Here is a 26,855-nt window from a genome sequence, read left to right as displayed (position 1 = left end):
GCGTGGGGACTTGCCCAGAGGGACCCCTGGGTTTGGCATTGTAGGGTGACGAGTCCATGCACCCCACGCCACATGACCCCAGTGGTTGATTGACTGAGAGTTTTGCTGCCTAGTGCAAGGATGCCATCAATGCACTTTACCTACCATAGATGAGCTGTCAAAACGCTCGTGCGTGACGACATTGATGGCTTTTATTGTCTGGCTGTATGGCTCATTTTCGTACATGTCGTGGTCCCCAACTATCACATCAGTTCGCCTGAACCTAAAAATTAGAAGAAAAATTTATAGGTGTGTGTGTCAATGTGCTGTGGGTGTAGTGTGTAGGTGTATTCTGGGGGAGCACACATCTTGGGAACTCCACTGGAAAGTCTGGACTAAGTGTGAATTGGTTAACTGATATAGCCATAAAAATGAAATTAGATATACTACATAAAGTGTAAGAAATCAACATTTATTTCACTATTTGCATACACTTAGATTAGTTAATTTATTACTTTTATCAGACACAGTGAAGAATAATTGTTAACCTCAATGTCAATATAGGATGGGGAAAGTGTGAGTGCTAATTTTTTTATTGGCTGCTACTGTAGGAGGTACAGCTACATATAAGAACATAAGAACGTAGGAGTCTGCAGGAGGCTGGTAGGCCTGTACGAGGCAGCTCCTTTGAACCTAAGCTCCCGTGTATCTAACCTCACTTAATATCACTGTCCATGAATTTATCTAATCTATTTTTGAATGTGACAATTGTATTGGCACTCACCACATGACTGCTAAGCCTATTCCACTCATCCACCACTCTGTTAGCAAACCAATTTTTGCCTATGTTCTTGTTGAATCTGAATTTATCCAGTTTAAACCCATTACTATGTGTCCTACCTGGTTCTCTTACCAACAAAACCTTATGAATATCCCCCTTATTAAAGCCCTTCATCAATTTATAAACCTCAATCATGTCTCCACTCACCCTTCACCTTTCTAGAGAATGCAAGTTTAACTGTTTGAGTCTTTCCTCGTATGGCAAGTTTTTCAACCCCCGAATCATCTTAGTCATCCTCCTCTGCACCGATTCTAACATTTTGATATCCATTCTATAGTAAGGTGACCAGAACTGAACCGCATAGTCAAGATGAGGTCTTACTAATGCTAAATATAGTTTGAGGAAGACCGGTGCTTCTGTTGCTTACGCTCCTTGAAATAAATCCCAGTACCCTGTTTGCTCGATTTCTAGCTTGAATGCATTGTGCCCTTGGACAGAGATCAGAGCTCACTAAGACCCCTAAATGCCTCTCGCACCCAGACCTGCTTATGAGAGTGTCATTTAACCAATATCCCTTGCCCGTGCCCCTTGTAGGCTTGCATGGGATAAGAGTGTTGTAAGGGGTAGGGGAGTGTGTGTACATGAGGGCTGACAGTGTGTGCCTAATTTTGCAATGGTGGGGAGCCCAAAACTGTACCACATATTCCAAATGGGGTCTGACTAAACTCTTGTACAGTGGAAGTATTACATCTTTATTCTTGAATGAGAAGTTTCTATCAATGAAGCCCAGCATTATGTTTGCTTTGTTAGCTGCGTTAATGCATTGCTGTGATAAGCTGAGGTTTGACGCAATTTTGACACCCAGGTCCTTGGCACAGTGAATTCTTTTGAGGACCAAGAGCATGCTTAGGAGGAGGGAGAGGAAGAGGATGAGGATGGTAATAGTAGGATTAATAATGGTGATGATGACGATGAAGGAGAAGATGAGGATAGTGATAGTAAGGAAGTGGAGGGATTAGCACAGTCTACTTACCCATTACCATAGCAGTGAGCTGCGGTGAGAACAGTGTCGGTTGTAATAAGACTTCCTGAGCACATGGTTCCACCGATGTTGAGGCGTACCTGTAAGATGCAGGAAATGAGAGGGTAAAAAAAAAGGAAGAGGAGATGAATAATGTGATGGAAGGAACTGAGGGTGTTTAGAGGGAAAGAGAATTAAGGAAATAAAATCACGTATGGACAAAATAGAGGAAGAAAGATGAAATATGGTGACAGTGGTGGAGATAGATTTAGAATGGAGAGAAGGTTGGTAGCATGCAGTAGGTTATAAGTGGTAGGTAATGTCATGGGTAATGTATGGTAGGTAGTGAATCGGTATGTACCCGGACCAGAGCCATAGCATAGGAGAGTTTGGCGGACTTGATCATAGGCGCTGTGTTGATATCAAAAGATCTGTGCAAAATTCAAATTGATGTTGATACGATAGTGTTTTTATTTTTTATTCTAAGTGTTGTCAGGATCTCAAAGAAGTTCCTAGATCACACACACACAAACACACACACAAAAAAAACATTGAATTAGCATGATTTGGATTTCGCACAGCTCTTTTGGATGTAGCACTGCACCGGTGATGAAACTGGCATAGCTCTCCTATTCTATGGCTCTGTCCTGGACCACACTCGCTGACATACCTGGAATGGAAACTCGCCCCTGCCCGCTTCTACTCCACCGACGATCCTGGTAACAGCAATGTTGAAGGGGCTGCATCCATCTGAGAGGGAGTGAGAGAGAAGGGAGGCAGGTTATTCATCCACACACCTTCAGGAGACATACAGCTTCCATATATTTGTAACTCACTCACTCTCTCACCTAAACCCGCAAATCAACCCCAATCCATCCCCGCCCAGCACTCACAACATATTGGTCTTTGTCCGATAGGTGCTGGAGGTTTAGGTTGAACGGGAGGGGCAGGCGGCTGAGGAGTATAGATAGGGCCTGGCGGCTGAGGAGTATAGATAGGGCCTGGCGGATGAGGCCGGTGTGTAATGGTGGTGGGCCCTGTGGGGGGGAGAGGAAGGAACGATTAGCCCGGGGTTACTGACAAGGGCTTCTTCAGTGTACATGGGCAGCTGTGTAGCCTTCGTAGGGGTGGTAGACTCTGCGGGGGGGATAAGGGAAAGGTTAGACTGGGGCTCCTGACAGGGGATTCCTCAGTATGTGGTGTGAGTGATGGTTGTCTGTATTAGTAGTCATGGTCAAAGTCGAAGTCTGCGTTGATGTCGTACTTGTCGTTGTTGTTGGTGGTGGTGATGGGGATGTTGTTGATGGGGTGGTTGTGGTGGTGGTTGTCGTCGTTGTTGGTGGTGGTGATGGTGAGGTTGTGGTGGTGGTTGTCGTCGTTGTTGTTGGTGGTGGTGGTGAGGTTGTGGTGGTGGAGGTGGTGGTGGTTGTCGTCGTTGTTGATGGTGGTGATGTTGTGGTGGTGGTAGATGGTACCGTACTTGTAGCCTCCGTTGTCGTACTGGTTGTGGTTGTTGTAGTCGTCGTTGGTGGTGGAGGAGGATACGTGGTTGTGGTTGTAGTCGTCGTCGGTGGTGGAGGAGGATGCGTGGTTGTGGTAGTTGTAGTTGGGACCGTCGTAGCGGTCGTAGACGGAGGAGGATACGGACCTGTCGTCGTTTAAGAATATTATGATGAGACAAAAAAAAAATTCACTCGGACGCTGGGAGAGGAAAAGGCATGAACGGAAGAACGGGAAGAGGGAGAGCGGGAGGGAGGAGAAAAAGTGGACTCCTTGATTTTCAGTTAATCTAGAAGGAATACAAAAGAAAGGAAGAGGGAGGGGATGGTTGATGAACAGGAGGTGAAGAACGAGGGAGGAATCACACACATTTATCATTTCTAGTCAGTGAACGCAAACGAAAAAGTAATAATGAGTGCGGGGAAGTCGGAAAATGCGGAAGAGAAAGGTTGCAATGGCAGTATCCCAAGCCAGGTTACAGTCAGTGAATTGATAAGTGGCACATTGAAGCTAAGATGTGGGTGGTGCCGCGTGCCATACTCACCTTAAAGGGATTCGTCGAGTCATGTTAAAATCTCAAATGCTAGTGATGTCAATTTTTATTTGAATCAACGCGCTCCATTAGCAAAGGCCACCAAGATGCCCTCAGCTAGACCATTTTCAGACTAGTAGATCTCTCTCTCTCTCTCTCTCTCTCTCTCTCTCTCTCTCTCTCTCTCTCACACACACACACACACACACACACACACACACACACACCGTTTCCTAGTTCAGTGGATGCCACCTTTGCCTGTCACCCGGCTGACTGAAATTGAGTCGTGCAAGCCACTAATTTTTTGCTGATAAGAGAGGGTACTGTCCCCCTCTGAGAAAGGGGGATGGTCCGCTGCTCCATGGAATATAAATTGCTAAATAAACAAGTAAATGAATCCCGTCAAGTACGTACTGTTGTATCTTAAAAATAATTTTGAAAAGTGTTTGTGCGTATGCCGTATGGGTACGTGCGCGTGTAAATTTTACGACCGCCTGATTGTGTGCTGGACTTGTAATTGCCTGCCAGTATCTTAGGGCAGATTTCTCTTTAGCCGATCTATGGGTACTGCTGGCACCTTGCATGCCACAATGTCCATCTTGCTCAAGGTGGGACAATAACCGTTCCTCGTCACCTGAAAAATCTTTCAGCCTGAGCGTGGCTCCAACCTCAGACTGACAAGCGGCAGTCTGCCAGGGCAGAAGCCTTAGTCCACTGCTCTATGGAAACTGAGAGTGTGTGTGTGTGTGTGTGTGTGTGTGTGTGTGAAGAGGGATAAATAAATACTTGGTTAAAGCACTTACAACTGATGAAAGACAGAAAGCTCCCAGGGAAGGTGGTACTAATGCTGGTCTTATAAAAGACAATGGAGATATTGCTATGGAAATGTACCTATCAAAGTTTTTTGTTAAATGTTTAAAAAAATTGAAATGAATGAAAAGGGTGGGCACCATCTTAATTTATCAAAAGCACCTCAAACATTTTCCAAACTGCCATCCCATCAGCTTTCTGTCTGTTATTATCAAATTATTCACAAAAATATTCACAAACATAATATCAGGCATTAATATTAGGCCCGAAGAACAAGCAGGCTTTTGGAGTGGGTCCCTTACCTTGGACTGTAGCCAAGCAGAAACAAGATAATAGAGAACACAAAATAATACAGAAACCTTTTTGTTTGGCACTCATAGAGGAAGACAGACAGAATGATGTTATTATTATTTTTGTTTTTTACGTACCTGGAGGATGGGTCGTGGGTTTCGGCGGGGGCGGCTTCTCAGTGATGGGTTCTGGCGAGGACAGGGAAAATTGGTATACATGTGTGTGTTTTGTTTGTGTGAGTTTAAGCATATTGTTATTACTATTGTTGCTATTGTTCTTATTATTATTACTATCATTGCGCCTGACTCCTACAAAAGCCTTGTGAAATATGTGTGTCTGGTAAAGGGTTTAATAATACGACCCTTAAAACTCTCCTATTGGACCGGCAGCGTCCCTTACCAAAATGATGACCGAGAGACACTTCACACAGGAACGCCCCCGGACACTTCTTGCGTGACAGCCTCCTCCTCCTGTGGTGCACCATGAGATAGTTGCTGTAGGTCATGATGTCCACCACGTCAGTCTTGCAGAACTGCCACCTGGTAAAAGAAGTTAAGAAGGGGAAAAGAGAATGTGTAAACTTGAGTGGCACATTGGTCCTATATGCTTCGTTTACTGTTATTTGACTTATTTCTATACCTCAGAATACGATATTTTATGTAGTTCACAAGAGGAAACAGGTAAAAAAGAAAACTGAAAGGATGTGTAAACTTGAGTGATGTATGGTCGTTGTGATTTTAATACCTCGTGATTTAATAAAGTTCCGAGCAGCTTTCAAATATGCTTCATAAGAGCCGATATCTTTCATCAGTGACAGCAAGAGAAGAAAGAAAGATGAAGCTGGTATGACACACTCACTTGATTTGTCTGCTCTCACTCAGCAGCAGACTTTCCCTCTTGCACTTCTTCTGGGTGAGGCTGAACACGGGGCAGTAGAACTTGATGGTTGTGTGTCTGGGGCTCTGGGGGAGGGGCGAGAGATGAAGAGCAGGACTTTTTATGGCATTATTCATTCTCCTTTCACTTTGTTTGGAGGGCAGGCATGTGCATATTGAAACTTAGCAAACTGTTAAAGAAGGAAACAGTACATGAAGTAAAAGAAAAAAGTTACTGGTTAATGTGGGAGTAAAAATTTGTCCAAAGGTAGTGAAGAGACTTTAATAGAGGAAAATAGTTACTGGTTAACCATGGAGAATTATCTTGATTATAATAAAGTTTCGGGTATAGGGGATAAGGAGGAAGCCAGATTATCACTGAGCTTACTTGGAAATTTGTGCGGCAGTTTCTTGAGAATTTTCCACCGTCAGTAGTAAAGAGGAAGTTCGAAGACTTGGTCACCATGTAGGTCTGTCCACAGCCAGCGAGCATGTAGTCTGTGAAGATAATAATGAGAATGATAATAATGATAATAATAGAAGTAATAATGAAAATCCCAAAAACTAACAACAACAATAATGATAATACTACTACTAATAACAATAGTACTTACTTGAGAAGGAGAATACGGGGTTGTTCTTTGAAGTCACGATGGTATTCTGGATATCGTCTTGTACCATCATGCCGCCTCCTATTTTCTTGTATTTGCCTCCGACGTTGCCTTTCCTTCGGTTACCTTTAGGTACATCGTCATCATCCACCTTTACTTTTTCCTTATTTTCTTTCCGCCGCGGTGGGCCTTTTCTCTTCCCTTTTCCGTTCTTGTCAGACTTTCCTGCTGGTTTCTTTTTCTTCGTTATCTTGGGGTCTTCATTGCGTCTCAGTATATCCATAATATTGAAGCCTTTTTCCCCTTTGCTCCCTTTCTCAACACCGCCACTACGACTCGCAGCGGTTTTCCTCTCAGTGCTCTTATTTTTAACTCTGCGGTTCTTTGCTTCCTTCTTCCCGTCTGCAAGTTTCCATCCCTCCCTCCCTTGCCTCGTACTGTCTGCACGCTCAGTCAGCTCACCCTCCTCATCTCCATCTTGGAAATACTCTACGGAGTCTTCCATAATTTCATCTTCTGCAAATTTTTCCTTCACAGCCTCCTTCACGTCCTGCTGTCTCTCATGTTTCGTCTCTTGCATTGACTCTTGGCTTGCATGGACGTCGGGGTCGAGGCAGTGGGCTCCCCGCAGCGCCAGGAGGGGCAGAAACAGAATAACGAGGGATAAGTGAGTCGACAACATTCTGTCCGGATTAGAGAGAGAAAGAAAGATTAGATTAAGGGAGAAAGGGAAACTCTACTAATGCGTTTTCTTGCGATATGAGTCCATCACTACCAAAGACATGTTTCAATATGATAACGAGGTAGCCAGTGTAATAGTCTGCCAGTGAATAGTTAAAGCCTTATGAACGTACTATGGCATGAGTTTTCTAAGCACTGTAAAGGCATTCCAAGTTACATGGAGGAATTATATTAAAAAAAAAAACGGACATTTAATCCTAAGAGAAAACAGAAGCCACGCTGATTGATTGATTGATTGATTGATTGATAGTTTATTGTTGCAAGTAAAACAACAAAGGAGAAGGGAGGAGCTGCCATTTTACCTTCAAGGGAAAACAATAGGCATGGTGACGTTTTATCCTTGAGAGAAGAAACAAAAACATGGTGACTTTTTTTCGTAATCAAGAAAGAAAACGATATTTTTTACATTGCCATTCAAGACGAGGCCATTCCAAGCACATGAATGATTGTGAACGTGTGATATTTTCAAGAACTTCCTTTTGATAGCCTCTCAAACCGAGATATGATACGAGTAGAATGCTCCTTATTAACGCCGTGACTGCGGATTTCCTACCAGAAGACATCACCAAGCTACACGAATGGAGCAAAAAGTGTCTCCTACAATTCAATGAAGAAAAAATGTAAAGCCATGCAAATTAGGAGGGGAAATCCAGCATACCAATACCACATGGGAAACACTCCACTATCCACCACAGAGGCACAGAAAGACCTGGGAGTATGTGTTAATAGGCTACCAGTGAAGGCAAAATCCATGCCAATCGCAGAGGACGGGTTAATTTCAGGAGACTGGTATGAAATTAGGATTCGCGTACGTCATGGAAGCCCAGAATAATTTAGCCTAGTGTAAGATGATAGATAATAAATAGGTCGGTGCATGAGGTCTTTTAGGTATTGTGTAGGTAGCTTGTATGATAATTCTCTTGATAACGTGCAAGTGAGAGCGAGGAATACACTGAGTGACGTCACGTGTTGTTTTGTCCTCCCTTGTAATGTAGATACAGCGTGGGTGATCATTCTAACTGGTTTTATTCAAGTGATACCGTTGGAAGAATTCTCTCTCTCTCTCTCTCTCTCTCTCTCTCTCTCTCTCTCTCTCTCTCTCTCTCTCTCTCTCTCTCTCCTTTTTTTGTGTGTGCAGTAGTCATGGTATTACATAATTCAGGGTAATAGTATAGCACTGTGGGCGTGTAGATAGATAAATAGACATAATATATAGATAAGTAGATAGTGAGATAGTAAGAGAAAGAGAAATAAATAATAAAAAACGAGATGGGAGAGGTTAATTATAGGGTAGCAAGAGAAAGAGAAAGAAGAAAAAAAAGATGCTCACGCCAGACTAATTGTAGCTTGCACAGGGAGGGAAATGGGTCACGTGGGCGAACTTGAAACGAACAGGTAAGTAGGACTAGGTGAAGGCGGGTCAACTTAACGGTTCAGGGATCATTTTTGGAACCCAGACCCGCCAACACGCATCCTTAAACAGAGAGAGAGAGAGAGGGAGAGAGAAGGGTGGGGTTGCATTACTCACTTTCTCTCTCTCTCTCTCTCTCTCTCTCTCGTGTGTGGGCGGACGAGAAATGGTAGGCTATATTATTTTTTTTCTTCAGGTTTACGGTATCTTGTCTTATATTTTTCCCCGGCTAGTGTGTCAGAGAGAGAGAGAGAGGGGGGGGGGAGGTAGAGGCGTGAAACGGGATAAGAGTACACAGCTGTAGATGAATTCCAAACAGAGATCAGGACACAGTGCTACCATACATCATACTATAAAAAACAAGTGTTAGGGAGAGCTCGTCATGGGGTAGGGAGTTTTTTTTATAGGGGAGGGGAAGCGCTTAGGTTAGCTTAAAGGATAGCTTAGAATATGGGTGAAAACGGAGGGAAGGGATTGTTAATTGAATGTTGTAACAGGAATAAAGGGGAACCGAGCTAGAGGAAGGTCAATGTTTTTAGGGAGAAAGAGCGGCTATCGGAGGCAGAAAAGTGAGAGAGAGCCAAGATATAAAGGATAGGATTAGAACAGGGGTAAAAAGGGAGTGAGTGGAATGTTAAATGTTGTAGGTTGGAATAAGGAGGAACAGAGCTAGAGAAAGGTCAGTATTTTTTTAAGGAGAAGGATGGGCTTAGAAGAGGTAGAAAAATGAGTCATAGCCAAAATATAGTGAGATGCATGTAACAAGGGCTGGTACAAGTATATGACAGGCTGTGTACTAGAAAGGGAGGTCATTGGTTCATTTGTTACCTACGACCTTATTCTTTTGTTGTACGTACGTGTATGTGTGTGCCTTTGTGACCCACTCCACATTACGCCCACACATGCCCTTCTCTCTTTTGTCCATCCATCTCTACACTCTTCATAGGAGCAGTGATTAGCGAGCTTTATTTGTAGTGTTGCCCTTGAGCTGCTTTCTTTACCGTAAAAAAAAACAAGCAAACTCATCTCTTGCCCAGCGCATCTTACACGTGGGAGTCACTACCTTATACGGGGGATGGCAGGGTAACGGCACTGGGGCGGGGAGACTTGCCAGGTTAAGCCTCGTGTCCTCAAACGTTAGATCGCCCTAATGCACTTATTTGAGGAGTCTGATAGAGGTTGTTTGGATTCTCATGGGTAATTCTCAGACCTTATTGATTGTTTGGCAAGGATTTTACGCCATGAACGGGAAAACACTCATGTAAACTCATCTTTCTTTGGCCCCTGAAAATAGTTATAACTAGACGCATAGCACTCGGAGAGTGCACACCTCCGCCAAAGATCATCCTGAATATTGGTATGGGCATCAACTGGGATCCTATGCATCATATGGAAGCATTTTTTCGACATTTGATGAAATTCTTTTTTGTTTTTGGAAAATTTGACCTTGGGCGAACTTTTCGAGGTCAAGGTCAAGGCCATGCAATGTGCATCATATGGAAGCATTTGTTTCGAGATTTGATGTGGTTTTTTTTTTTTTTTTTTTTTTTTTTTTTTAACGTTGACCCAGGGCGAACTTTTCGAGGTCAAGGTCAAGGCCATGCAAGGTGCGTCTTTCCATGAGCTAAAATATGAACCAAGTCTGAAGCTTCTACGATGACGAGAACCGAAGTTATGGCCAATCTGACGTTTTGTGCGACCTTGACCTTTGACCTTTGACAAAAAAAAATAATGGGTTATATTCTGGACGGACACGAAGCTTCCCTGAAAAATTGGTTGAGATATCCGCAAAATTGTGCACAGGAGACTGTTAACGAACAAACAAATTAATAAATGAACATATACTGACCGGACCGAAAATATAACCTCTTTCCAAATCCGTTGGCGGAGGTAATGAGAGTCCTGTAACACCCATTTGAACAGGGTTTGATAGAGGATGCTATTGGGATTCTCATAGGTGATTCTCTAACCCTCTTGATAGTTTTGCAAGGATTCCACACCACTGCTACGAGTATAATGAGAGCCAGGAACGTTCGAGAATACAAGCTGAAGTTCAAGATACGTTAATACAAATAATTACGAGTATAATGAGAGACAGAAACGTTTGGGAATAGGAGCTGAAGTTAAATATACGCCAATACAAATAGATAGGAGTTGTAATGGGAGCCGGGAGCTTCTGGTAATAGTCTTCAAGGTCCGTTAACAAATTCGTAACCAAACAAACGCGTCCTTTCCCCTTCCTACCTCTCAGCGGGGTTAGCATTACCTTATTAGGGCCGGGGACGCCAGGGCAACGGCACTCGCACAAGAAGCAGTGTGGTGGCAGGAGTATTAATCCCCTTGAGTGTGAGGTTCGTTCCCCTGTGATCTGATGTAAACAACTTAGGTCGTCCACAGTCTTAAACATATCGGTCTCCCATTGCGACTCAATTCCCAAGGCAACTGAGAAGATTAACGGGTTTTCAAGGGGCTGATTAACCCGTTCAAGATGCAGAAGTCGTGTAAAACTATCACCAGCATCATAAAACAGTCCATGAAAAGCCCCGCGGCAACTTCTAGGAGAGGCATCTCAAACAAGGGAAGTGAGGCGTTGATATGTTTAAAAATACGGTCTTAAATTAGTGTAGCCAATATTACTTACGTTGTACCGTTGTGTATATACGTTCCTCTTCTTAGGGTCATGTACGGAGATGCTCTTGTTTAACCTACTAGCTTAAAATAACTCAAATCACCCAAAAATAACCTGATCTTGAAGTCATATACGCTGCATTTCGTTAGTGTAAGCCTATATCCTTAATCTTTATATACCCGTACACTCTACAGCTAGTTTTTGCACACTTGCACAAGCACACACACGAGGACAGCAGCCTAAACGGATCACCCTCGCTGGAGCCCGCTAGCGACAGTGGTTCGGTACATTGTGAGCGGGGCTGGAATGAGCGGGAGAGAAAACCGGTGTGTGTGTGTGTGTGTGTGTGTGTGTGTGTGGGCGGGCGTCATGCAGGCGGCTTTGGGCATGAAAAGTGTTGCGTTGGCTGTACGGGCGAGGAAGACAACGCCAAACAGGTGATGTCGGTACAATTGCAGCTGTGTGGGCGGTGTGCGCGAGTGTTACAGAGGAACATAACAAAGGGAAACAATGTCGACCCAAATTTTGAGGTTCAAGGGGAATAGTTGTTTGACATAGCGAGGCTGCATCCCGATGCTTGTTTTTCTTATGCCAAACTATAAGCAGTAAAATTTCTCTGTCATTTTTGCCTTCTCTTGGGAGCATAATAACGTGGCATAGTAAAAGTGTCTGCCTTTAAGAAGTTTTTGGGGGGCTCTATGAATTTACGGGAAAAATTACCACTTTCAAGCACATTGGTTAGGTAGACGGGAGTTGAATCGATATATGTGTAGAAAAAGAGAGAATCTGTTTGGATGGATATGCAGACAAAAATAGAATACATTGCATGAACAGGGAGAGGATCAATGGCCGTGAATTGGTATGCGGGGAAATAAGAGAAGATTCGATAGGTAGATAGACGATTAATTACTGCCGGGGGGAAATGCCGATGATCGAGGTGAATGTTCCAGCGACCCTCTTGCACAACAACCTGTCGCGTTATATAAACCCTAAGCCTTCAGCCAACCTTAGCGACATCGGTCAAGAGGAGCACTGGGGGGGGCTAGACCAGGCAAGAGTCGTTACCGCGGTAGTCAAGTAAAATAAAGTTCGCCTTCCAACAGGCCCCCAAAGAGAGTATTGGTGCTTTGCGGTGCACATAAAAATAGGAAAAAAACGCGGGGTCGCCACAATACACACCTGCTGAGGCATTAACATACACAGGTGTTTGAGCCTCCGAAAAGGGGACGAACGCTTCTTCCTGTTTGTATTTATCTTGGCTTTTTCCCTTCCTTTCATCTTCCGTCAGGACCTCCACACAAGCAGCTTTGTCGCCAAGGTAGCTCAGCAAGGCTCTGCGACGTCTGTTTGTTTGGCAGGGCGGCGAAGATATACATTGGTGAGCCACAGATGAGGCGGTCACGCTGAGGACAAGGATGGACAGGTTAAAACTTAAAAGATTGACACATTCAGAGCAAGAGTACTCGGTGGGAGTCCCCGGGATAGAATGTCAAGCGGTGAGACGAGGTATACAAAAGAAAGAGGAAGTCTTAACTAACAGTACTGTACAGGTGTATGACACGTGTACAGCCACACAGGTGTTAGGGGAGAAGAGGAAGTCAGAAGTGTTGTTACGTGCAAATACTTATACGTATAGCGAGCACCCAAAGTCACTGAAGCTATACATCACCATCCACCCAGCTTGACACCTCTTCTATGACCCGTAGAGTTTTTTCTTTGAGGGTTGAAGGTGTATGAGTGGTGCAGGTATTTTCGTGGTTGGAAAGTAAGGAAAGGAAACAAACATGAAAGAATGTATTGTTTATGGATATCGCGACAAGCGGGGCCAGCTGTGAGGGCGTATTGTGTGTAACTTATTCAAGGGCAACAAACTTACACACACACACACACACACACAAACACACACACACAGCAATGATGTATGATAATAAATTTGGAAGTTGAAAAAAATGGAGTGCTTAAAGTTTGTGCATAAATGAAGCTCCCAAAAGATATGTGTCAACTCAGTCTTGAAGCGAATGTAGGAGAGTCTATCCATGATATTAGGTAAAGATGGGATTGGTATCGACGCAGGACTATGACTATTGTGAACGTGACTGGAATTTGGAGCCCCCTGAGAGAGAGAGAGAGAGTACCACAGTGAATTATTATCGCTGGTGAAGTGCATTATTTTGTGTACGTGACTCAATATTCTCTCTCTCTCTCTCTGTGTGTGTGTGTGTGTGTGTGTGTGTGTATCCTCAGCCCTTCAGGAGTTTCCATTCCGAACTGGTTGTTTCCGGAACCTTATTTGAGGGCACGCCGCACCGCCTACCTACGCCCACGTGTTGGCAACGCGCTGACACACACACACACACACACACACACACACTGATAACAAATGGAGTAATTTTGTTCCTGATGCAGAAGGTGTTTTATTTTATAACCACCATCACCTTTTACCTAGACTCAACCGCTACTAACCTATTGTTTAGTTTTAGATGCTATTTACATTTCAATGATCCGTTTATAGCCTCTTTTTCGTTAGTTTTTTACCCTTTGAAAAATATAGGATAATATGTGGGTAACCTGAGCGATTTATTTCAGAGCCTCAGTTGATATAGAAGAAATAAAACAAGAATTATAGAGAAGCTTGTGGACAAGGCGTTACTGAGACTTTGAATCATCATGAACCACCTCCCGACGACCGCGAACCCAGCCAGTGTTGTGTAGTGTGTGTGACAGGACGCAGCGCTGGCCGTGGGCAAGTCTCCTCAGCAGGTATTAGTCATCTCTCTTGATTGTACCAGTATCTGTAGAGCTGCCGATTATTACTCGTTTCTAACTAAATTGAGCTAATTGGTCGGTAAATTAGACCTGTAATATGGCTTTGGACACAGGACAAGTGCAACATCTTTACCTTTACCTCGACTGATTGATAAGATTAGTGTTGCACATTACCTCAACAGGGGACAAGGATAATATTCAGGAGGTATGGGCTCTCTCTACCGCCGTTAATACTCACGTTTTCTGCATTATTTCTGTATCAGTATATAGTGTAGACCCTGTTCACTTCCGGAAACCATAAAAAATAAAAAAAATAAATACATAAAAAAAAAAATTATTCCTGGACCCCGAGAGACATACACCCTCCCTTTATCACATACCGCGCATGACTGATTGTCGCAGAAGCAGTGCCACGGCCTCGGGCTGGTTTGCCGTTAAGCAGTACGTAAGTAGTGTTAGGTTAGGTTAGGATAGGTTAGGTTAGGTTAGGTTAGGTTAGGTTAGGTTAGGCACAAACTATTTTTTTCTGGGTAATTTGTGGTGTTTTTTTCATGTGGAGATGTTTTTTTTCCGGAAATATTAGGATTGTGACTTGATCAAGAAAATTGAAATAGCCCCTTTCCTAATAGTTTCCGGAAAAAAAGACTATCTCCACTTGAAAAAGCACCACATTTTACCTAGAAAAAAATAGTTTGTGCCTGGAAATTCGAGAGCCCACATCTCCTGAATTATTACCGGGGACAAAGTATGCCAGTATTTTTTGCTTTACTGTTGACCAGGCACTTTTCCTCATCACCAGATTCACCAATGGCTGCACCCCTATACTGATACCTTACGTAACTATGGAAAGTGTAATGCGTGGAGGTATAATTGATGGAGTCGACACGGCCCGCTAATCACATTCAGGGAGGTGAAGCCGCCGAACTGTCATTTTAGGGCCGCAAGGTGAGGGATACCCGGGTGAGAGCTCACGTCCACTACCTTAGTTGTTAACTCCAGACCCCCCTCTCATTAATTAATTCGTTATGATGGTGGTATGATTGACTACTGTACTGACCTGACAACACCTGACAGCCTGGCCGAGTCCTTTATAAAGGGGGAGCCTGACCTGACAACCTCTGACACCTGGCAGGTGTCCACAACCTTGCGACCCTAAAAATGAGTTCGGCAGATTCACTTTTTTAGGGTTGATGTCGATTGCACCAATTCTACCTCCATGGTGTAATGCTCTTGTTACCAGGGGACAAAGTATGCCAATATCTACTTCCATTTTACTGTTGACCAGAGGCACTTTTAGTTTTAGTCATTACCAGATTCACCGATGCCTGTACCACTATACTGACGCTTTAACTATGGAAGTGTAATGTTACTCTTTGTGAATGGTGATAGAACAGGGATGCCGGTGTAAATAATAAAATGACAGCCCCATTTGATAGTTATTATTATTATTACTAATATCATCCATTTCTTCAGGAAGGAGGGGAAATATGCATGACTTTACCTTTACTTTACCAGGGTACAAGGTATGCCAGTAGTACTTACCGTAGAAGGCTGAAAGGCTGTAGGGAGGTATAAGTCTTGAAAGGGGATGTAAGGGGACTGAAGAAGGTGTAGGAGGACTGTAATGAGGTGTAGGGGGGTTTGAGGGAGGTGTGAGGGGTTGTAGCCGGAGTGAGGGGTTAGGTTAGGTTAAGTTTTGGGGGCATTTTCAAACACATGATATCCAGAAGTCTATGGCATAAATTAACAAAGAAAGCCTTCACTTTGTTATATAGAAACAGGCGCAGATCCAGGAACAAAGTTTGGGTGGGGTTGGGGGGTGCGATGGCAGGATTTTTGCGTGTGGAAGGGGCATTAGCATTACCGGTTCTCCATTCTCGGCAGTCCTGCTCCCGCGAGTTTTGTTGTTATAGCCAATGTGTGCTTTTGAGTTAGTTTTTCTGTATCCGCTCAGGACCATGAGGGGAGCCCAGGAACCCCCTTTAATCCGCTAATGTATTGAAAGTCTCATTAGCAAGGAAGCATAGATGAGTTTTTTCTGAGTAAATTAAGACGTATGGTAACTTTGTGGTTTTGTTAAGTTAGGTTGAATTTAGGGCATCTTCTAACACATGATAGGTGGCAAATTATGGCATAAATTAACAAAGGAAGAACTCATTATGCTATATAAAAAGTTTCATTTAGTAAGGAAGAAAAGACAATTTTTCTGAGTCAAGACGTATGGTAACTGTTCAGAGTTTAGTTAGGTTAGGTTAAGTTTAGGGAATTTTCAAACACATGAAGCATTTTCAGTAGTGTCACCGACAAGTCAAACGCAAGCAGAACCATACGTGCCCAAAAGGCAAACGCTTTTCATCGGCCAATCAGCAAGTAGTAACCACAGCACCACAGCAGTCAAGTTCCCGTAGGAATTTATTTTGAAGAATAAAATATAGAATATAATGCTCTTTGAGATGCAGAAAGTTGGTGGTGTTTTAAGAAATATTTATTTTCTTGTCATTTTGCCTGAAAATGACTTAAGGCATCTTTTTGATTGCTAGGCAGCGTTGTCCGACTATTTCGTGGCTGACTTTAATCCCGGAGCAGTGCTGTTTTTTCATATGTTAGTGCGTTTCTTGCATTATCTATTAACATAATCATCATGTGCTGGCAAGGAAAAAAATATTTTTGCAATATTATAGTTGACATCAAGCTAAAACAAGGAGGAAATTAGAGTTGGCTCAGAACTAATACATGCGAACTGTAAACACAACTCCTGCCACAGAGAAATTGTCTGCCGCTGGATGAGGGGCATATACAAAGGATTAAGTACAGGTGATCTGTAGTCATCCTCTTGGAACAAATTGTCGAATTCCTCCATCTTCCTACTTTTGACAGTGTGCACTCTGTACTTGGGTCTTTAGTGATGCACACGACAGTTTTTTCCAAGGGTGGTGGCGCCTGTTGTCTGGCAGCGGGGCTTTGATTCGTTTTCAGTACACTGTGTTTGTATGCTTGAGTTTGACTTGTCTACTGAAAATGGTTATGATATCCAGAAACTAATAGCATAAACTAACAAAGAAAGCCTTCACTTTGTTATATAGAAAGTCTCATTGGTGAGGAAGAATAGATGATTTTTCCGAGTCAAGACGTATGGTAACTTTTTTGGGTTTTGTTAGGTTAGGTTTAGGTAATTTTCAATGATGACCTTGCCTCCCAAGACATGCCACCCAATTCATACATTATACATGTGTCTGTCATACCTCTGTTTTAAAGTGTCATGCTTGCTCAGACACCTCATGGCAGTCACAAGAGGGTGAGGGTAGTGATGGAAAACCATAAGAAAGTGACCTTTATTATCCAGAAGTCATTTACAAAGATTTTTTTTTTAAACTAAGAGAAATTAAATAATTTAATGACTTTGTCCTCCTTCAGCCTGCAAGCTGTTTTTTATGCAATTGTGAAAAAAATGAGTAAAATGCTCTATAAATTTGTACATCATTACTGAATTTCTAAGTGATAAATATTCGTAGAAAAATGACCAACTATGTGGCAGTGCGGTGACCGACAAGAAATGAGAACCTTGTCTTGCACCAACACGGAGTCTGCTACTCAGGGCACCTCCTCACTGGACCGCCTCTTGAACCAGCCCCTGAAAACAAAGGCTAATATTAAAAACGCTCAGTCAATGCAGTGAATATAACACCTTTACCAGATTTTTCAAGTAGTATATTAGTATTTATTAACAGTACTGTGACTAGTTTGGCTTTAGTTCCATTTCTGGGATGGAGTTAGATAGCAGTAGGATTTTCAGAGTTAAGTTGACATACTACAAACTCAGTTGTTAAAAGTGATTTGACTGTACCTTCTCTTGTGAATATCCATAACCCAGCACAGAGTGAAATGCAGAGTGCATCCCTCACGTGAAGACTCCCTGGCCCACCTCCTGCATCTCGAGCCCCTCCAGCGTGTACAGCAGCGATTCCTTGTTGGCCTCATCCCCCTCCCCATCCACCCAGAGCTTGAACATGAAGGCTGCCTGCTCAGTGATACTTTCGGATTTATCCTTTTCAATGAACTCAATCTGTTGGGTGATAAAGAAGTGTTGTGTAAGATATGAGACAACACTCAGGGAATCTTATCGAGACAGTTTTTAAGAACAATAGAAAAAGAGCTTATCAGGTTCATAAGTCTTCTTGGGATTCCAGCCAGAAAGGGAGTAGAAAACATCATTATCTGGAATTTAGACCATTATGGAGGGCCAAGTCATAATCATGTTCACAACGAGATACACACACTTGCTCACCTCATCAGTTTGAAACCCGAGTTTTTTGGCCAACACCTTCCACTTGTCTCCCCCCAGAGTGTCGAGGTGCCTGGCAAGGGCTAGCTGCTCATCCTCGGTGATAGCGCATACCTCTGGCCGCTCCTCCACATCCCCCGTCTCCTCCTCCATATCCTCCTCCTCCTTAACCCCCTCGCCTTGCTCCAGCACTGGGATCACCTTCTCCTCCTCCTTTTCTTCCTCCTCCTCTACCCTGATGTCTGCCACCAACTGGGACTGAAAGAAGAGGATGAGGATGACTGGTTAGAGAGAATTATTTTTGACGATTAGTTTCAGTTCAATAAATTCAGAGGATGATTTAGCAAAGTGAAACTAATTCAGATGATTTGGCTAAGTTCAATAATTTCAGATGATTCAGTTATGTTTGAGAGGTTCAGATTTAATCAAGACACTGCCAAGAACAGGTCCACTAATACAGACTGAAAGAGTGATGAAAAAGAGGCTATTCCCAATACAAACACACACACATGCACTCACCGGTAACTCCTTGGCCAGCTTCTTGATCATGGTGTTGAGGTACTCAGGCAGCTTTGCGATGGGACTAGCCGAGTTGGTGAAGAAGTGTGGTGAGCGGCAGGCCAGGAGACGCAGCGCCCGCCACCCAAAGTTGCTGTCGTTCACCAACCTGCGATGAGACGAAAATTACATGGCGATTTAGTCTAGATAACAGATTAACAGACACGGGGCTAGAGATGGGATTCTTTTTCTTGTTGACATTGATAAGTTAAAAACGAAAGTCAACACCCACCTGTTAACCCTTTAGTCATTGCCCTCCCTCCCCACTTTGATTTTTATTCCTCTCCTTTACTACCACAGTCTTATTTTACGTATCCATGTCTGCTCATCAAGGGGACTCTGTTTGGGTCAATAGTTTAAAAAGTTTTCCCTTGATGCTCTTTCATGAACATCAATAATAAGAATAATACCTTAACCTGCAAAAGTTAACCATGTAAAGGTGATACAAAACTCATAATCCCCATAATAAAACATACCAGAGCCAGAACATTATCACGATTATCATTATCATCAGTGTCAGCAGCCAGAAGTCAGACCCTATCTAATGACTCACTTCTTTTCCTCCTTCAGGTCCGCCTTGGGGCTCAGCTGCTCGATGGCTGGCGTGAAGTACGTCTCGAGGGCAGGAACGAAGTCACGCTCACTGATCTTGCACGCCTCCAGGTTGTTGGGGTGAAGGTTCCACAGCCTCGTCATCTCCGCACTGTGTGTTTGTGCGGGGGTTTCAGGGAGAGGGGAGGGAAAATAGGAGCCACCATGTGAACAATGTAATACCACCAACCATAATTTATTACAGTGGAGCATCAATCAGGTATCTTACCCCCAACTACAGTAAACCCTCAGTTATCCGGGTGCACCGTATCCGACCTCGCCCGTATCCAGGAGTTTTAAAAAATGTTATTTTTCCCTTAAAAATCTAAAAAAATTCCCGTGCAATGCCTCTAAGCTCTGTCCAGGCGGCGTACTACACCACCAAGGTAAAGAGATTGTCTTTACCTTGCACACCACAACACAACAAGCACCCTGCATGCCATTGTTTACATTCACCAAAGGAGATAGCTCAAGGGCACAAAAAAAGGTTAACAATAATAAAAAAGCCCGCTACTCGCTGCTCCCACAAAAAAGAATCAAAAGAGGTGGCCGAAAGAGAGGTCGATTAAATCAGCACCCGCCATGGCCCCAAGGACGCGGGTGTGTTGTTAAGATTCGCTCCTAACAGGGTAATTAACGCTTGTGCTGGTGATATATTAAATGCGGTAGACGAAAGTTGGGTTTTCAGGTCCATAGACTTAACCTACACCATATCCGGGTGCCCCCGTGGCTCTTATTAACCTGGATACCAGAGGGTTTGCTGTTCCTTGCACTACCTTACCTAAAACATCCATATAAAACTACCACCCATAGCTTATCATAGTGGACCATCAATTAGCTATCTTACTCCCTACTATCTTTTTCCTCACACTACCTAAAACATCTGTGTAAAACTACCATCCATAGCTTATTACAGTGAACCATCAATTTATTATCTTACTCCTTAATATCTTACTGTCTTGTCAATCACATACTACATCCTTCCTAACCTAACTTCTTCACTCTAACCCCCTACCTTATTCTGACCCACAGCCCCATCCGTTCTCTGGCTCAGGTCTTCACTATCCCAGGGCAGTTGTGCAAACACTTACTTGCCCATGGTGAACTTCCCCCTGGAGTCTGCTTCTTTGATCAGGTCACCCACCTTCCTCTTCTGACGCACCTTCCTTGGGGAATGCTGCGTCTCCCCGTCCTCCTTCCCCACCTGTAATGCCCCCTGCAGGATGTAGAGGAAGGGAATGCACAGAGCACAGTATAGAGCAAGGGTGTGCCTAATGTAGACAGAAAAGAAGGTCGTGTAGTAGTATGCAGAGAATGTAGATCCAGCATTGATCTCTCTATTTGCTTTTATATGAGCAGTGCTGAGTGGGCTGTTCTGTTTTACCTTTGTTTTTGCCCTTGAGAAGATTCCTCTACCATGAAAAAAATTGCTATACTAATGAGCTATGAGAGATAAACAACTAAAAACAGGTCTAAACATTATATAGTCCATTATACTCTAATACTTCTGCCTTTTTTTGCTGGCTGCTTCCTCTGAAGTGTTGGCAGAATAAATAAGTTAATACAAATAACGGAAGTTTCATTTTGATCTGGATTTTCTTACTATAAAAGGAAAAAGAAAAAAAAGCATTAGCGAAGCACAGCAACATTACCTCCTCACTCTTGCCGTTCTGCTTCCCGGTACTGTTGCCTGCTCCACCGACGCTGTTTTTCCCACTCTCGGGTTTCTTGAATTCAGGACAACCATCGTTCTTCCAGTTGCTCCACATCTCCTCCCTCTGGAATGAGCCAAAACACCACTGCCTTCACTACCATGACACAAAAAGGGGTGTGGAGGCCTGTAAGGTTCAACAGACTGCCCTGGTATTGACTGGAAAATGTATGAAGATGTCTAGGAAGTTACCACACAGAAACAGACTAATGGATATGTTGTATTGGATAGGAAACACGAAACACATACACATACATAAAAAAAAAGGGGGTGGGGGGGGGGGGTGGGGGTGGAGAGAGAGATTCTATACATCTCCCTATGGCTGTACACACACACACCTTGAAATGATGGATCAAATATTTTACTGAATGGAATGTGTCAAAAGTAAAGCACACAAGTTTAAGAAGGATTTGCATGATAAAAGGAAATCAAAATGTGGGGCAATACAAACTTAAACTCAATCCTGATAAACCTTTTAAGCACATACGCACGCACCTTTAAAATATGCTTGACGGTGGAGACAAACTTGGGTCCGTCCGGCGGCGTCTCCTCCAGCAGCGAGTAAACAAGCTTCTCAGTCTTCCTCACCCACGCCAGCTGGTCCTCTGTCAGCGTCTCCCTGCACGACAATGACTGAATTTCTCTCGGTTCTTCATACACTAGATTACTCTCTTTTAAATGCGTTACACTTTCTTCACTCATGTTTTGGTTTAAAAGTCTAGAGAACAGCTTATGGTTTGTCTTACATCTGTCAATCACATCCTTTTTATACTTCTTCTCCACATAATTACAGTGGAGACAAAAAATGTGCAGCAATTTAAGGAAAACGATGAATGTAGATTTGTAGATGGAACCACACGAGTATAGCTCAGGCCCTGTATACTATAAATAAGTAAATACACAACGCAAATTTTTCACAGACAGCAGAAACTTCATAAACAAAGACTGCCCGCAAAAACATGAACTCAGTAGGTATGTGCCATGGAGTCCAGATGAACTGCATAACTCACTGCTTGAACTTGATGTTGGAGGTGAGGTACTGGGCCAGGATCAGCACCTGCAGTAGGACATAGCGCCGGAAGTTGGTGTCTGAGAACTGGAGGTCGAGAAGCTTCTGGTTGGTGAGGTATTTGGCGAAGTACTGGTCAACCTGGGAACAAGAGAGAGACACTGAGAAATGATGCTGATAGGTGGATAAGAAAATACACAATGATAAATAAACAATAAGGAACAGCAAAATTTAAAAAAAAGATGAGGAAAAATGACCAGGAAACAAAGAGAGACCCTGAGTAATGATGTTGAGAAGTGGATAAGCAAACACAGAAAAATAAAAAAAAATAAAAGAAAAAATACTAAGATTCACAACACACAAACCCTTCCTTATGACAACAGCGGATAAGAAAATATAAATAAATAAAAATTAAAATAAAGGAGAGGAAAAAAAAGGTTAAATGACATACCACAATTCCTCACAACACACAACTCTTTTCATATGACAGAACAACAACAAACAGCTGCCCTTTTAAACCCTCTCCGAACCCTTTCCTTATCCTTACCTGGTGTTCAGAGGCTATTGAATCTCCTGCCGCTGCCTCCTGATCCGGCGCAGGCTCAGAAAGGGAACGAGAGAGTCTGGCTCCCGCCCCGCCACTGCTACCTTGAAGGTGATCCAACTTGAAGCTCTTGAAGGCCTCCAGCACGTCACCACAGTACTGATGGAGGGATGGAGGTTAGCGAGGTCAGAGGAGAGGGTGTCCTTGCCTAGTATAGTCTCATAACCTCGGTGATAAGTGTGGTTGGCATGAGCAGAAATTAGAGCAGTAACAAAACCATTCTGAATGCTTAAATATGCCTTCCTTGCATCATCTGTTCATCGTTATACCCTTAAGGAATCTTGAATTACTGAATGCATGTAGGCGGGTGTAGTTGGTAATCTGTAACACACCCACACCCACATGGAGAGTAAGATAAGATAGTTTATTGACTACAAATTAACTAGAACATGTGTGGCACAGGTTAAATTATACAGTGAAATGGCTACACAATGATAGTCAGTCCTATTTATGCAAAAACTGAGAAGTCCAAGAATAGATACACACACACACACACACTCGCTCTCAAACTCACAGCTGGGTCTGTCTGTCCCTCCCTTCCACACTCTCATACATACCAGAGTGAAGACCTTCCATGGTGCCTTCTGGAAACACTGTGCGGGGTTCCTGAAGAAGTCCTGCAGCGACCAGAACTTGGTGTACAGAGTGTAGTCCAGGCGTGGTGTGGTGCCCCCCTTATCCTCCTCTGTTGTGGGGTGCGCGAGTTAGGTTAAGAGTAGACAAAAGTACAAAAAGCCTGATTGAGATTATATGGACATGTGAGGAGGTGAGAGAATGAGTTTGTTTGGCAGAGAGTTGGAAATCAAGCCACTGGGAAGATGTAGGAGAATGATACCCACCTTGTCTTCCTTTGTGATGGGATGAAAAGGTTAAAGAGAAATGCTGGCAATAATACAAGAAGCCCAACTGAGGTTATAAGGACATACAAAGAGGCGAGAGAATGAATACGTATATGTTGGGCAAAGAGTGTTGGATGTTGAACCACTAAGAGAAGGAAAGTAGATACCCAAAACCAAAGTGGAAGGACTCCTCTGAAGCAGACTTAAGAGAAGGGGATGGAGGAAGGAGAATATGGCATTTGATAGGGAAGACTATGGGAGACACTCAACAGAAACAGCAACTTCATGTAAAAATGGGAAAGGCTGCCAGAGAGAGGAGTTGAGATATTAAAACAAAACTGTCAAGATGCAACACTGATTATGCAAACTTTCTTCAGATGATATTTCAACTGCATTTGTATCTCGATTCAATAATCTAAAAAAAATTTCTGGTGTATTTCCTGATTGGTGTGCAAGAATAATGGTGAATAATACATGTTCACCATCCCTGCCACTCACCCTCATCATCCTCCATTTCCGACGCCTCTACATTTGTGAAGGTCGTCACATTCTCAAGGTTGAACTCAGAGACGAGGTTGAGCCCCGAACGCTCCGAGAAGGGAAAGAACCGTGCTAGGAAGAGCAGGATGCGGCCACAGAAGACGGTGTTTTGGGAGCGCGAGAGGCGTCGTAGCAAGTCTGGACAGGTGGAGAAAAGAATAAAATTAAATAGTACTACTTTTTAATTCCAGCCATATTTACTTTAGTGATTCAGCCTTTAAGTGGTGGGCAGGCATTGCGTGCACCAAGATTTCATTGAAGCGAAGTTTGAGTATTTGTATTCAGTATGATCGAATGTTAGGGGGACGGACACACCCAAACACACACACACACAGACATGAAAAGATATGTCACAGCAAGACTGGGAGAAAAGATAAGGATGAAAGACTTCCCGCACTCCTCCGCCCATCTTCAATATCATCAATACATACCTACTCCCTTACATTCATACACCAATCTGAAAAGAAACACCAATGCGATACAAACACACAGACACACCATTGCACATCCGCAGCACGCTGGTCTTGCACGGGGCGAAGAACGTGTCCTCCTTCCAGACGCCAACGTGGCTCTCAACGAAGGCAAAGAGCTGTTCCCCCTGGCTGATGGTGAGGGTGTCGAAGGCATCGCTTAGCACCAGCACTGGCAAGGTTGGTAGACTCAGCTCATGCCTCACAAGATCAATGCAAATCTGTGGAGGGGAATTGGAAGGGTTGTTATGGTTAAGGTAAGAAGGGCAGTTGAAGAGGACAAGAAGAAAGAACAAGAACTGAAAATATAATGAAGCAACAAACACATACAGAAGAGAAAGAAGATATCGAGGAATACTTACCTGAAGATAAAAACGGTGAAGAAACAAAAAGACTAATACATAAATTTCTAGATGAAAAGAGGAAAGTAACAGACCCAGACTTTGCAACATCAGGGACTGCTGTTACAAGGCCAATACTCCCAGCCTTGAATGGAACATAAACTAAACTGTCAGGATAATGCAGGTATGAAAATCAACGAGGGCAAAAAACAGTTGCGAGGTTGATGTTGGTTTCTGAGCTGGTACTAACTGACACTGGGTAAGGGAGAGCTTGGAATTAAAATACAGTCATCAGTTACATGGACAATGGTTACTGACTGGTGATGGAACTAGTGAGGGGTGGGGTCGCATTACTGTGGCTGAGGCTGATCATGAAAATTAGAGTGCAGGTGTATTACGGTGAGGAAATTGTCCTCTCGTTCCGTTTTCTTTTGTTGGGGCAGCAAGTTGTGGGCTTTTTTGTAGTTGTTTTTTGTGTTTATTGCCCTTGAGCTGCCTCCTTTGCTATATAAAAAAAAATAAAAAAAGAGGAGGACCTACATAGAAACACAGATCAAACAAAAGAAGAGAAGTGAACCAATTACACCAATCCTACAGTCACCAATTCCCCACTCAAGGATATGTTCGAAGGATACTGACTGTGGTGATGGCGGTGATGGTGGTCAGATCGGTCTTGTCTCCGTCGATCACCTTCCTCGTCACGTAGCTTCGGATGGCAGCCTCAATGCAGTGCTTGGTTGTCTCACTGGGGAAGGAAGTAATTGCTGGATATTGAGGGTCATATTCTTAAACATTTCAGTGCAAGTAACAAGGAGGACACAAGAAGCGACACAAAGTGAAATAGCTTAAAGAAGAAAAAGAAGGGAGAAGGGCCAAGTCACCTATGTTAACAAGTTTAAATTCAAGATCAGCTGCACGATGAAGTGTATAAGTGTGATCAGTTAAGTAACTAAGTGTGCATAGTGAAGGATAGAAGTCTGATAGAAGTCTAAAGAAGTACCAATGAGGACCCAAGAAGCGATACAAAGTGGAAAACCTCAGAAGAAGAAAAAGAAGGGGGAAAGGCCAAGTCACCTATGTTAACAAGTTCAAGTTCAAGATCAGCTGCACGGTGAAGTGTATAAGTGTGATCAATTAAGTAACAGTGTGTGCTTAGTGAAGGATAGAAGTCCGATAGAAGTCTAAAGAAGTACCATCGAGGACCCAAGAAGCGATACAAAGCGGAAAACCTCAGAAGAAGAAAAAGAAGGGGGAAAGGCCAAGTCACCTATGTTAACAAGTTCAAGTTCAAGACCAGCTGCAAGGTGAAGTGTATAAGTGTGCACAGTGAAGTAACTAAGTGTCCGTAGTGAAGGATAGAAGTCCGATAGGAGTCTAAAAAAGTACCAATGAGGACCCAAGAAGCGATACAAAGCGGAAAACCTCAGAAGAAAAAGAGGATGGAGCGGCCCCGACCTCACACCCCTCATGACCCTGCGCGGCGCCCCCCGTTACCTGATCCTGGTGGAGAAGATGGAGGTGACGGGCAGGGAGTCCACGCCCTCGATGCACTGCGGCAGCGTGGCCTGAACCCTCGTGAAAATCCGCTGGAAGGTGAGGCTCGAGTCCGCGGCCATGGCGGTGGTGATTGGGTCTGGGTCTCGTTTGTTGACGTGATGTGCACTAGCGGCGGCCTTTACAACGGCCCCACTTGATGAGCATTAACGGGTTCTGTACGAGTTCTTGTAATAAAAGAAGTGGACCACAATCACCTAAGAATAGATAAGAGGAAGCAGAGGGGAGGCTGTTGCAAAGGCTATCTCCCCGACCTTCAGCTGGACCCCCCTCCCACACACCCTTACTAGATCGTCATGGTCAGAGCATCGTAGTTAATGTTTTTTGACACTTCACTACCAAAAGATATCCAGAATTAACGGTAAATATAAATGAATCTCGCTATCGGGGTGCAGGGCAGTACTTGAGT

At 43.5% G+C, this 26,855-nt stretch overlaps 2 protein-coding genes and 1 long non-coding RNA gene across 7 annotated transcripts in view; 1 reads left to right on the top strand and 2 right to left on the bottom strand.

The window, feature by feature from the left end:
• LOC126997589 (serine proteinase stubble-like) overlaps positions 1-14,697 on the bottom strand; it is a 19,163-nt gene extending 4,466 nt beyond the window's left edge. Inside the window, exons 1-12 of one of the 4 annotated variants that reach the window (XM_050858759.1) lie at positions 14,186-14,697; positions 12,361-12,584; positions 6,404-7,083; positions 6,178-6,287; positions 5,773-5,876; positions 5,314-5,453; positions 5,052-5,102; positions 3,046-3,429; positions 2,675-2,818; positions 2,452-2,531; positions 1,794-1,882; positions 145-262 (exon numbers count right to left, since the gene is read on the bottom strand). In XM_050858759.1, coding sequence (XP_050714716.1) covers positions 145-262; positions 1,794-1,882; positions 2,452-2,531; positions 2,675-2,818; positions 3,046-3,429; positions 5,052-5,102; positions 5,314-5,453; positions 5,773-5,876; positions 6,178-6,287; positions 6,404-7,082 — 1,899 coding nt within the window. In that variant the 5' untranslated portion in view covers position 7,083; positions 12,361-12,584; positions 14,186-14,697. Of the gene's footprint in view, positions 1-144; positions 263-1,793; positions 1,883-2,451; positions 2,532-2,674; positions 2,819-3,045; positions 3,430-5,051; positions 5,103-5,313; positions 5,454-5,772; positions 5,877-6,177; positions 6,288-6,403; positions 7,084-11,193; positions 11,521-12,360; positions 12,585-14,185 lie in introns of those variants that run through there. The other 3 variants (XM_050858758.1, XM_050858760.1, XM_050858761.1) reach the window with 3 other exon arrangements.
• LOC126997593 (uncharacterized) overlaps positions 1-19,505 on the top strand; it is a 25,410-nt gene extending 5,905 nt beyond the window's left edge. Inside the window, exons 2-4 of the long non-coding RNA XR_007752212.1 lie at positions 13,768-13,941; positions 18,290-18,513; positions 19,358-19,505. This is a non-coding gene — a long non-coding RNA (uncharacterized LOC126997593). The remainder of the gene's footprint in view (positions 1-13,767; positions 13,942-18,289; positions 18,514-19,357) is intronic.
• LOC126997590 (THO complex subunit 1-like) lies at positions 17,266-26,703 on the bottom strand. 2 transcript variants are annotated; one of them, XM_050858762.1, is made up of 15 exons: positions 26,387-26,703; positions 25,532-25,637; positions 24,580-24,772; positions 24,040-24,219; positions 23,260-23,387; positions 22,646-22,801; positions 22,100-22,239; positions 21,585-21,708; positions 21,031-21,156; positions 20,470-20,594; positions 19,341-19,490; positions 18,749-18,896; positions 18,233-18,487; positions 17,792-18,010; positions 17,266-17,578 (listed from the first exon to the last, which is right to left on the bottom strand). In XM_050858762.1, the coding sequence occupies exons 1-14, from the start codon at positions 26,506-26,508 to the stop codon at positions 17,846-17,848; spliced, it is 2,118 nt and encodes a 705-aa protein (XP_050714719.1). In that variant the 5' UTR covers positions 26,509-26,703; the 3' UTR covers positions 17,266-17,578; positions 17,792-17,845. The 2 variants fall into 2 exon arrangements, with proteins under 2 accessions (XP_050714719.1, XP_050714720.1); XM_050858763.1 differs by having other exon boundaries at positions 20,470-20,582; positions 26,387-26,700.
• Positions 26,704-26,855: the final 152 nt, after the last annotated feature.

This window comes from Eriocheir sinensis, chromosome 12 (genome assembly GCF_024679095.1).
Source record: "Eriocheir sinensis breed Jianghai 21 chromosome 12, ASM2467909v1, whole genome shotgun sequence".
NCBI classification, from domain to species: domain Eukaryota; kingdom Metazoa; phylum Arthropoda; class Malacostraca; order Decapoda; family Varunidae; genus Eriocheir; species Eriocheir sinensis.
The sequence above is the reverse complement of the archived record's forward strand: the minus strand, read 5'-3'. Positions and strand labels throughout refer to the sequence as shown.

Coding starts and splice junctions, on each gene's coding strand:
- LOC126997590 (XM_050858762.1), bottom strand. CDS start 26,508: ATGGCCGCGGACTCGAGCCTCACCTTCCAGCGGATTTTCACGAGGGTT. Junction 22,802..23,259: donor CATGGAAGGTCTTCACTCTG/GTATGTATGAGA, acceptor TCCCTCCATCAG/TACTGTGGTGACGTGCTGGA. Junction 22,240..22,645: donor CAATAGCCTCTGAACACCAG/GTAAGGATAAGG, acceptor TCTTGTTCCCAG/GTTGACCAGTACTTCGCCAA.